Source organism: Pristiophorus japonicus, unplaced genomic scaffold (genome assembly GCF_044704955.1).
Source record: "Pristiophorus japonicus isolate sPriJap1 unplaced genomic scaffold, sPriJap1.hap1 HAP1_SCAFFOLD_154, whole genome shotgun sequence".
NCBI classification, from domain to species: Eukaryota; Metazoa; Chordata; class Chondrichthyes; family Pristiophoridae; genus Pristiophorus; species Pristiophorus japonicus.
This window is the reverse complement of record NW_027251217.1, coordinates 66,988-79,233: the sequence shown is the minus strand read 5'-3', so window position 1 is coordinate 79,233 and position 12,246 is coordinate 66,988. Positions and strand designations below refer to the sequence as shown.

Below are 12,246 nucleotides of genomic sequence, written 5' to 3'. Positions count from 1 at the left end.
TTCTCACTTTAATATTTACCTCTAACCCTCCTATTAATATTATATTTATTACAGAGCCTCAGGTGGTGGCAACACCTGTCACCACCATGGCTGAAGGTCCAAACTGGGGAGAAGATCCAACATCTTTACCAAGAATGAGAATGGTCACAGGTAGGTTCACAAAATGTATTGAAATATAATTTCTGTCCTGACAAAGGGTCTGGATTTCGAGCAAGAAGGTGCAGCTCCCACAGGAAGAGGGAACAGGACAGGGGCTGAGTCGAAAGAGGGAAGTGAGTGAGCATCTCGAGGGCACAGCAGTCACAGGTGGAGGGAGCCCCTGAGTACAGATACCTGGTATTGGTGAGTGTGAGGTGGATAGAGACAGTGACTCAGAGGGGGGCCTTCCTGAGCAACAGTGTGACACCAGGGTGGGGCGGGGGTGAGAGGCAGGTGGGGCACAGGAATAGGGCGTTTCTAAAGTCAGCAGAATAGACAGACTCTCGAATGGCGAGTTCCCCCCACCCCATCTCCCGCGAGAGAGGGAAGAACTTCCCGGAATGGGTCGGCCATCTCTGGGAAGGAAAGGAGAGCAGGAACTATCCATGGTCAGATCCATTAACACGGAAATAAATACAGTTATAAAGGAATTTAATCACCAGACTGAATAAAAACAAGTCCTCAAGGTGGTGATCTCTGGATTAGTTAGAACTGGGCTCTTCTGGAGTGAAATATAAGGCAGGTCAATGTGGGGCTGCAGGGCTGGAGCAGGATGGAAGGGTTCATGTTCCTGGGGCACGAGTGGGTTTCGGGGTTAAGGGAAGGGAAGGGAAGGGTTCATGTTCCTGGGACACTAGGGTGAGTTCAGGGAGAAGGGAAGGGAAGGGTTCATGTTCCTGGGGCACTAGGGTGAGTTCAGGGAGAAGGGATGGGATGGGTTCATGTTCCTGGGGCACAAGGGTGAGTTCAGGGAGAAGGGAAGGGAAGGGAAGGGTTCATGTTCCTGGGGCACAAGGGTGAGTTCAGGGAGAAGGGAAGGGAAGGGTTCATGTTCCTGAGGCACTAGGGTGAGTTCAGGGAGAAGGGAAGGGAAGGGTTCATGTTCCTGGGGCACTAGGGTGAGTTCAGGGAGAAGGGAAGGGACGGTCACGATCTGAACCGATGAACAACAATGGGTTTGCAGAAATGGTGAATGTGGCTGTGGCCAGGTGTATCAGCTGGTGACTGGTGGGTGGGAAATATCTGGATTTGAGAAGAGAGCGGAATTAATAAAACTGTTGGAACAGAAACGGATAATCAGGACATTCCGTGATTTTGACCCGGCGACAATGAATAATCGCTGATGTGTCCGGATAGTGTGTAACTTGGAGGTAACGGTGTTCCTGTGCACATTCTGCCCTTGTCCTTCTGGGTGATGTGGTCACCCATCTCTCAATGCATCTCTCAGATCTCCCGGCATGCTCTCCTCCCTCCAGATGAGAGAGATGAGGTCATGTATCCACGCCAACAGTGCCTCCCCGCCATATTTTAGCGCCTCAGCAGGGATTCCATCCGCACCCGTAACGTTGTTATTGTTAAGCTGTTTTATGGCTTTGCCTACCTCGTGCAATGTTGGAGTTTCACTGAGTTGATGGCCGGTCGCATGCTGCGGGATGGAATCGAGAACACTCAAGTCAAAGGCAGAGTCTCGATTGAGGAGTTCTTCAAAGTGCTCCTTCCATCGGGCCCTGACAGCCTCGGTGTCCTTGATGAGTGTTTCCCCGTTCTTGGCCAGGAGTGGGGTGGGACCTTGGGAGTTTGGACCGTAGGTGGCCTTGACTGCAGTGAAGAATCCTCGCATATCGTGGCTGTCAACCAGTCTCCTGTGCTTTCTCCATCCACCACCTGTTCTTTAGGTCCCGGGTTTTTTGTTGGACCTCAGCCTTCAGCCGTCTGTAATGTTGTTTTGCAGCTTCCAAGTTGGGCTGTTGCTTGAGGCTCAGAAGTGCTTTGCGCTTGCGATCTATTAGTTCTTCGATCTCCTGATCATTTTCATCAAACCAGTCCTGATGTTTTCTGGTTGAGTGACCAAGTGTCTCTTCACAGACACTGGTTATAGAGGCCTGGAGGGCAGAGCAAGCGTTATGGGGATTCAGCATCTTAGGGTCATCAAGGCACGCCAGATTGGCTGTGAGGCGCTGGCTGTATAGGGCTCTCTTAGCTGGGTCTCTAAGTGCCCTGGCATTAACATTTTTGTGGAACTGCTTCTGCTGTCCCCTCTGCTTTGGGGCTATGTTAATGTTGATGATGGATCGAATTAGACGGTCCGTCCAGCAGTTGTCAGCTCCTGTCATGGCGTGGGTGATGCGCACATCCTTGCGATCCCTGGCTCGGGCGATGACATAGTCAAGCAGGTGCCAGTGTTTGGAGCGAGGGTGTTGCCACGATGCCTTGTATTTGTCCCTCTGGCGGAACACGGTGTTGGTGATGAGAAGTTCATGTTCTAGACATTTTGTCAGGAGTAGGGTACCGCTGGAGTTGGCTTTCCCTACCCCCTCTCTGCCAATCACGCCGCCCCTGAGGGCTGTGTCTTTGCCGACCCTGACAATAAAATCACCCAGGAGGATCAATTTATCGCCCGTGGGGAAGCGGGACAAGGATGTCTCGAGGTTGGAATAAAATCCCTCTTTAGTCTCATCCGTTGCATCAAGTGTTGGGGCGTATGCACTGATGACTGTGGCACATTGGTTCCGAGATAGGGTGATACGGAGAGTCATGAGGCGTTCATTAACCCCACAGGGGGAGTCTTTCAGGCAGTCGACCAGCTCATTCTTGACGGCAAAGACGACTCCATGAAGGCGGCGTTCTGCCTCTGGTTTCCTTTTCCAGAAGAAGGTGTAACCTCCACCGTGTTCCTTCCCCTGCCCGCCGGGTCTCGCTTAGGGCGGCGATGTCAATGTCCAAACGTCCGAGTTCCCGGGCAACTATGGCGGTGCGGCGTTCTGGCCTGTTGCTGTTGGGATTGTCCGTGAGGGTCCTGACGTTCCAGGTCCCGAACTTCATACTGACCAAGTGGAAGATGCCAGTGCGTGAGTTCTTTTAACGTGGGGTGGCCGCTATACATCGGCAACCACACGGGCTTAGCTGTTCAAGGTCTTGGTCCAGTGGCAAGGGGGTCCAAGACAACTGGAGACCAGGCACAGCTCGATAAGCCCAATTGCCTCCAGCGAAGTGTTGGTCGCAAGCTCGGTGCCGGGTAGAGCCAAAGAGTTGTTAAAAGTCAAAGATACAGATTAATAATAGATATTTACAAGTATTTCGATCGAGAGTCTAAAATGTATATCTTTACTGTTCTCCCAAATTGTTTATTAAGTTTAAAAGTTTAAAAATTAATTAAAAGTTGTTTGGGGGTATAAGACGACACCACGCCTCGGTCCCTTCAGCCGGTTCAGCGCCGGCCTCGGAGTCCCTTTGGCGGATTGAGCACCGGCATTGGAGTCCCTTCAGCCGGTTCCACGTCCTCTGGTCCCTTTGGCCGGTTAGACGTCCCCCGAATCCGGTGCAGCGTCCTTTCCGCCCGGGATAGAAGCTGCTGGTACAGGGTTCCTTCAGCCAGGGACAGAAGCTGCTGGTACAGGGTCCCTTCAGCCAGGGACAGAAGCTGCTGGTACAGGGTCCCTTCAGCCAGGGACAGAAGCGGCTGGTACAGGGTCCCTTCGGCCAGGGACAGAAGCTGCTGGTACAGGGTCCCTTCGGCCAGGGACAGAAGCTGCTGGTACAGGGTCCCTTCAGCCAGGGACAGAAGCTGCTGGTACAGGGTCCCTTCAGCCAGGGACAGAAGCTGCTGGTACAGGGTCCCTTCAGCCAGGGACAGAAGCGGCTGGTACAGGGTCCCTTCGGCCAGGGACAGAAGCTGCTGGTACAGGGTCCCTTCGGCCAGGGACAGAAGCGGCTGGTACAGGGTCCCTTCAGCCAGGGACAGAAGCTGCTGGTACGAGGTCCCTTCAGCCAGGGACAGAAGCGGCTGGTACAGGGTCCCTTCAGCCAGGGACAGAAGCTGCTGGTACAGGGTCCCTTCAGCCAGGGACAGAAGCTGCTGGTACAGGGTCCCTTCAGCCAGGGACAGAAGCGGCTGGTACAGGGTCCCTTCAGCCAGGGACAGAAGCGGCTGGTACGGGGTCCCTTCAGCCAGGGACAGAAGCTGCTGGTACGGGGTCCCTTCAGCCAGGGACAGAAGCTGCTGGTACAGGGTCCCTTCAGCCAGGGACAGAAGCGGCTGGTACAGGGTCCCTTCAGCCAGGGACAGAAGCTGCTGGTACGGGGTCCCTTCGGCCAGGGACAGAAGCTGTTGAGTGTACTCCCACGACATACAAGGTCTCCGTCGGCGCCCAGACCCCTCCAGATCACCTCGTGGCAAGTACAGCGTGGGCAATACACTACACGACACTACACGAGGGGCAATACAATGCCGATTTCGTCCCCTACGGGGCACAACAGACATTATCTTTGCAGCGCGCCAGTTGCAGGAAAAATGCAGGGAGCAGCGCCAGGCCTTATACATGGCCTTTTTCGATCTTACAGAGACCTTTGACACTGTCAACCGTGAGGGTCTACGGAGTGTCCTCCTCCGTTTCGAATGCCCACAAAAGTTTGTCAACATCCTTCACCTGCTTCACGATGACGTGCAGGGCCGTGATCCAAAGAGGTGACATGATAGGTCCAAGTCAGCATGGATTTGTGAAAGGGAAATCATGCTTGACAAATCTTCTGGAATTTTTTGAGGATGTTTCCAGTAGAGTGGACAAGGGAGAACCAGTTGATGTGGTATATTTGGACTTTCAGAAGGCTTTCGACAAGGTCCCACACAAGCGATTAATGTGCAAAGCTAAAGCACATGGGATTGGGGTAGTGTGCTGACGTGGATTGAGAACTGGTTGGCAGACAGGGAGCAAAGAGTAGGAGTAAATGGGTACTTTTCACAGTGGCAGGCAGTGACTAGTGGGGTACCGCAAGGTTCTGTGCTGTGGCCCCAGCTGTTTACATTGTACATTAATGATTTAGACGAGGGGATTAAATGTGGTATCTCCAAATTTGCAGATGACACTAAGTTTGGTGGCAGTGTAAACTGCGGGGAGGATGCAATGAGGCTGCAGAGTGATTTGGATAGGTTAGGTGAGTGGGCAAATGCATGGCAGATGAAGTATAATGTGGATAAATGTGAGGTTATCCACTTTGGTGGTAAAAACAGAGAGACAGACTATTATCTGAATGGTGACAGATTAGGAAAAGGGGAGGTGCAATGAGACCTGGGTGTCATGTGTTAGATCTCTTAATTTCCAATGAAATACGAACTCCGATGGTAGTTCCAACTTTTTAATCTCGGCAGAGAGCAACAAACTTCTTGGCTTCAAGCCAGGTCTTTGTTCTAACTGAGACACATGGTCAAAATGGCTGTATTTTATACTTGGATCAATTTACAGAAAAGAACTCACCTTCTTTGACCTTATTGGCTCAATTGAAAGTCTTTTAACGTTTTATTGGCTCGCTACCCAAGGTCCGAAAATGTCAAGTTGATTGATGAGTTAATGCAACATGCTGAGCAGCACGTAGCAGCCTTGACTTGGGGGTCTGTGAATTTTCACAGTCTGTCGAAATGAGCCTGTTTGAATACTCTATCATCAGTCATTGAAGGTTGGCATGCAGGTACAGCAGGTGGTTAAGAAAGCAAATGGCATGTTGGCCTTCATAGCGAGGGGATTTGAGTACAGGGGCAGGGAGGTGTTACTACAGTTGTACAGGGCCTTGGTGAGGCCACACCTGGAGTATTGTGTACAGTTTCGGTCTCCGAACTTGAGGAAGGACATTCTTGCTATTGAGGGAGTGCAGCGAAGGTTCACCAGACTGATTCCCGGGATGTTTGGACTGACATATCAAGAAAGACTGGATCAACTGGGCTTGTATTCACTGGAGTTCAGAAGAATGAGAGGGGATCTCATAGAAACATTTAAAATTCTGATGGGTTTAGACAGGTTAGATGCAGGAAGAATGTTCCCAATGTTGGGGAAGTCCAGAACCAGGGGTCACAGTCTAAGGATAAGGAGTCAGCCATTTAGGACAGAGATGAGGAGAAACTTCTTCACCCAGAGAGTGGTGAACCTGTGGAATTCTCTACCACAGAAAGTTGTTGAGGCCAATTCACTAAATATATTCAAAAAGGAGTTAGATGTAGTCCTTACTACTAGGGGGATCAAGGTCGAGAAAGCAGGAATGGGGTACTGAAGTTGCATGTTCAGCCATGAACTCATTGAATGGCGGTGCAGGCTCGAAGGGCCGAATGGCCTACTCCACCTATTTTCTATGTTTCTTACCAACGGATCCATCACAGACCCAATCCACGTCCAGACCGGGGTCAGACAGGGCTGTGTCATCGCTCCAACCCTCTTCTCCCATCTTCCTCGCTGCCATGCTCCACCTCACAATCAACAAGCTCCCCGCTGGAGTGGAACTAAACTACAGAACCAGTGGGAAGCTGTTTAACCTACGCCGCCTCCAGGCCAGGTCCAAGATCACCCCAACCTCTGTCGTTAAGCTGCAGTATGCGGACGACGCCTGCGTCTGTGCACATTCAGAGGCTGAACTCCAGCATATAGTCAATGTATTCACTGAGGCATATGAAAGCATGGGCCTTATGCTTATCGTCCGTAAAACAAAGGTCCTCCACCAGCCCTGCACTGCCCTCCAATCATCAAGATCCACGGCGCAGCCCTGGACCATTTCCCATATCTCGGGAGCCTCGAATCAACAAAGGCAGACATTGATGCGGAGATTCAACATCGCCTCCAGTGCGCCAGCGCAGCCTTCGGCCGTCTGAGGAAAAGAGTGTTTGAAGACCAGGTGCTCAAATCTACCACCAAGCTCATGGTCTACAGAGCTGTAGTAATACCCGCCCTCCTGTATGGATCTGAGACATGGACCATGTATAGAAGGCACCTCAAGTCGCTGGAGATATATCACCAACGATGTCTCCGCAAGATCCTGCAAATACCCTGGGAGGACAGGCGCACCAACATCAGTATCCTTGTCCAGGCTAACATCCCCAGTATTGAAGCACTGACCACACTCGATCAGCTTCGCTGGGCGGGCCACACAGTATGCATGCCAGATACGAGACTCCCTAAGCAAATGCTTTATGCAGAGCTCCTTCATGGTAAACGAGCCAAAGGAGGACAGCAGAAACGTTATAAGGACACCCTCAAAGCCTCACTGGTAAAGTGTGACATCACCACTGACACCTGGGAGACCCTGGTCGCAGACCGCCCGAGGTGGAGAAAGTGCATCTGGGAGGGCGTTCAGCTCTTCGTGTCTCAACGCAAAGAGCGTGAAGAGGACAAGCGCAGGCAGCGGAAGGAGCGTGCGGCAAGCCAGCCCCACCCACCACTTCCCTCGACGAATATCTGTCCCAGCTGTAACAGGGTCTGTGGCTCTCGTATCTGACTGTTCAGCCATCAAAGAACTCACTTTGGGAGTGGAAGCAAGTCCTCCTCGATTCCGAGGGACAGCCGATGATGATGATGATGATGATGATGTTGTGGTCCATTAACTGTGAGACAGGACTTAGTTTAGAACAAAACTCCGGGTGAAATCACACTGATAACATTTTGAGGAGGGTGAAATGTACTGTATTCCAGGATTAATGATGTGTTTTATGACAGGGCTAGAATATAAGGATGTCCCCGGGAGTTTTGTAATGTAGAATCAATAGTTACACAGTTAAGGAATAGGAAGGGAAACAGCACATTTTTGGAGTGTTTTTTCAGCTTACGCACAGTGGGGATGACCGAGGGAGAGGCTGCATTGTGAGCAAACTCTTGGAATCTGTATTTCGAGGTGGAATTCGGGAATAATTACAGATACAGGCGATGATCAGGGGAGGCTGGAACCCATGAGCTGAAGCTAATTCAAGTTTGACAAATGTGAACACTGTCTTTAAGGTGACTATATAGAACTTGTGTATATGTACGTTTTCAGAATGTGGCCTGCAGGAGTCTTCCTTTCATTTGAGAGGAAATGTTGCAGCCCGGATAGAAAGTCGATAATGTGTTTAATTTTCTCCGTTTGACTTCACAGATCCGAAATCTACAATCACTCAGCTCTTGACACAGTGCAACGATGACCAATTGTTGCAGTTGACGAAATTCTACCGGGACAGACTAGAACAGGCGATTGAAGAGGGTGTGGAGGGACTCGGTCTCTGGTTAACAGGCGAGGACCATTTCAGTGGACAAGAATATCACGTAAGTGGGAGGGACACAGAATGAGTTTAGTTCATTCCACCATCACCGAGCTGACAGAATGTGAGATAGGAACATAGTTACTCGATGAAAAAAATGCCAAGATCTACCGAGCTCGCCGTTTAGCATCCTGGTAGTCGCATGCTATAATGATCATGGAGTAGTTGACTGATCGATCTATAATCAGTGAGTCTACAACAGAGCCAGACATGAGGTGAGGAAAGCCCCAGTGGTGGAGAGCTTTGGGAACCATAGGTACAAGGTCATCTGTTTCTCACAACCATGCTGCACTTACCACATGTCATAACTCGAATTACTCATATACTGCAATTCAAAATGTGATTTTTAGAAATAAATCTAATTTGCCTTTTAATGAATCAACATTAACTGCTTCCACAGTCTCCCGAGGCAGCCCAATCCCCAGATTCACCACTCCCTCACTGAAATATTGTGTCCGCAGATTAGTTTTGAATTTACTCTCCTTCAAGCGCAGGCAGTGTCCTCTGTTTCTACTGTAGTGAACAAAGTGAAACAGCAATCAGATCACTTCTCAATCGTCTCTTTTCCAGTGTTAACATGCCCACTTTAGACAATAGCTCCTTTTAATCCAACCTGTCCACCCTCTCAATCATTCGAGCTGCTCTCTTCAATAGCTGCGATAACCTTTGTACGGACCTTCACACAGTACAAGTGCGGTCACAGCAATGGTTTATAAAGTGGGCGCATTATCTCCCTCTTTCATCTCAAAAATGTCTTGTTCAAGCAACCAAACTCCTGATTAGCTTTATTCACTGCCAGCGTGAATTGTTGAAATAAATGTTCGAAACATGGAATGTTCCAGAACATGAACCACAACAATAGGAATGAAATTGATAAAATTGCAAATATTGCGAATGGGATACAATGATGAGAAGTGTTGTAAATACACACCTTGTCCCATCAGTATCTGTACAAAGGACAGGGGAACTGTTCGGCTATTACTCGTGTGGACTAAAAACAAAGGTAAACGGTTTCAATGGTACTGGGAATAGGAGAGACCAGAGACAACAGACAGGAGTTTATGGGAAGGTCATAAGTTGAGTGACCAGGAAAGTATTTAATAGTAAATCGGGGAACTGCTGGATGTCAAAATAATCAATTATGGGTTTAGCAAAGATCCTTTAAAAAAACACAGGATCTCATATGGTGAAAATGTATCCGATCTAAACAGGGAAAACAACCCAAATAATCTGTTTTTGGAAAAACCACAACGTTCTGCCTTGAGGCTGTGCAAGTTTTAAGTAATCTATTCTGATTCGCCGGGTGTAATCCAAACTTTCTGCTCACTGCCCATTACTGTTAATATCTCACCCAGTCTAATCCCAACCTCCTGCTCACTGTCCATTACGGTTAATATCCCACCCAGTCTAATCCCAACCTCCTGCTCACTGTCCATTACCGTTAATATCCCACCCAGTCTAATCCCAACCTCCTGCTCACTGCCCATTACTGTTAATATCCCACCCAGTCTAATCCCAACCTCCTGCTCACTGCCCATTACTGTTACTATCCACCCAGTATAATCCCAACCTCCTGCTCACTGTCCATTACCGTTAATATCCCACCCAGTCTAATCCCAACCTCCTGCTCACTGTCCATTACTGTTAATATCCCACCCAGTCTAATCCCAACCTGCTCACTGCCCATTACTGTTAATATCCACCCAGTCTAATCCCAACCTCCTGTTCACTGTCCATTACTGTTAATATCCCACCCAGTCTAATCCCAACCTGCTCACTGCCCATTACCATTAATATCCCACGACCAGGGAGCTGGCCATCCTCGACTGGTTGATGTGTAATGAGAAGGGACTCATTCGCAATCTTGTTGTGCGAGGCCCTTTGGGGAAAAGTGACCATAATATGGTAGAATTCCTTATTAAGATGGAGAATGACAAAGTTAATTCGGAAACTGGGGTACTGAACTTAAGGAAAGGTAACTTCGATGGTATGAGGTGTGAATTGGCTAAAATAGACTGGCAGAGGATACTTAAAGGGTTGATGGTGGATAAGCAATGGCAAACATTTTAAGATCACATGGATGAACTTCAGCAATTGTACATCACTGTCTGGAGTAAAAATAAAACTGGGAAGGTGGCTCAACCATGGCGAACAAGGGAAATTAAGGATAGTGTTAAAACCAAGGAAGAGGCATATAAATTGGCATATAAATGCAGCAAACCTGAGGACTGGGAGAAATTTAGAATTCAACAGAGGAAGATTAAGGGTTTAATTAAGAAGGGGAAAATAGAGTACGAGAGGAAGCTTGCAGGGAACATAAAAACTGATTGCTAAAGCTTCTATAAATATGTGAAGAGAAAAAGATTAGTAAAGACAAACGTAGGTCCCTTGCAGTCGGATTCAGGTGAATTTATAATGGGGAACAAAGAAATGGCAGACCAATTGAACCAGTACTTCGGTTCTGTCTTCACAAAGGAAGATACAAATAACCTTCCGAATGTACTAGGGAACAGTGGGTCTCGTGAGAATGGTGAACTGAAAGATATCCTGATTAGGCGGGAAATTGTGTTAGGGAAATTGATGGGATTAAAGGCTGATAAATCCCCGGGTCCCGAAAGTCTGCATCCCAGAGTACTTGAGGAAGTGGCCCTAGAAATAGTGGATGCATTGGTGATCATTTTCCAACAATCTATCGACTCTGGATCAGTTCCTATGGACTGGAGGGTAACTAATGTAACGCCACTTTTTAAAAAGGGAGGGAGAGAGAAAGCGGGTAATTATAGATCGGTTAGCCTGACATCAGTAGTGGGGAAAATGTTGGAATCAATCATTAAGGATGAAATAGCAGCCCATTTGGAAAGCAGTGACAGGATCGGATCAAGTCAGCATGGATTTATGAAAGGGAAATCGTGCTTGACCAATCTTCTGGAAGTTTTTGAGGATGTAACAATAGAGTGGACAAGGGAGAACTAGTGGATGTGGTGTATTTGGACTTTCAAAAGGCTTTTGACAAGGTCCCGCACAAGAGATTGGTGTGCAAAATCAAAGCGCATGGTATTGGGGGTGATGTACTGAAGTGGATAGAGAAATGGCTGGCAGACAGGAAGCAGAGAATCGGACCAAACGGGTCCTTTTCAGAATGGCAGGCAGTTACGAGGGGGGTGCCACAGGACTCAGTATTGGGACCCCAGCTCTTTACAATATACATCAATGATTTGGATGAAGGAATAGAGTGTACTATCTCCAAGTTTGCAGATGACACTAAGCCTGGGTGGCGGTGTGAGCTGTGAGGAGGACGCTAAGAGGCTGCAGGGTGACTTGGACAGATTAGGTGAGTGGGCAAATACATGGCAGATGCAGTATAATGTGGATAAATGTGAGGTTATCCATTTTGGGGGCAGAAACACGAAGGCAGAATATTATCTGAATGGCGGCAGGCTAGAAAAAGGGGAGGTGCAATATTCCATCCAGTCTAATCCCAACCTGCTCACTGCCCGTTACCATTAATATCCTACCCAGTCTAATCCCAACCTCCTCCTCTTGACCTCGGTCACCTGCTCACTAATCTAATCCTAACTTTCTGGTCACTACCCATTTGCATTAATATTACACCTCGTCTAATCTCAACCTCGTAGTCACTACCCTTTACAGTTGATATCCAACCTGGTCTATCCCCAACCTCCTTCTCACAGCAGATACGCTCACCTTACACTTTCTGACAACAATCGAATTATCTATTACAACAATTTATCAATTTGGTTCTGCAACCGTTTCCAGGAATAAATTATGCATTTTAAAACCATGACAGAAATACAGTTATCCAACATCACCATTAATACTTCGAATTAGCCTCCATTTGTGGCCTCTGACTAAACAGTGAAAACAATCTAAAAATGTATTTAATCATAAGCTTTAAGAATCTTGAAGACTTCCATCAACTGCTCACTTAATCTTCTCAACTCTAATGCAATCCCATGCATAACAATGCCCCTCATCCC

At 48.3% G+C, this 12,246-nt stretch overlaps 2 protein-coding genes across 9 annotated transcripts in view; one reads left to right on the top strand and one right to left on the bottom strand.

Moving 5' to 3' along the window:
• LOC139242937 (uncharacterized) overlaps positions 1-12,246 on the bottom strand; it is a 596,540-nt gene that overhangs the window by 533,994 nt on the left and 50,300 nt on the right. The gene's annotated exons all lie outside the window — the stretch shown is intronic.
• LOC139242936 (NACHT, LRR and PYD domains-containing protein 12-like) overlaps positions 1-12,246 on the top strand; it is a 51,347-nt gene that overhangs the window by 16,348 nt on the left and 22,753 nt on the right. The window contains exons 6-7 of the mRNA XM_070870589.1: positions 55-150; positions 8,086-8,252. Coding sequence (XP_070726690.1) covers positions 55-150; positions 8,086-8,252 — 263 coding nt within the window. The remainder of the gene's footprint in view (positions 1-54; positions 151-8,085; positions 8,253-12,246) is intronic.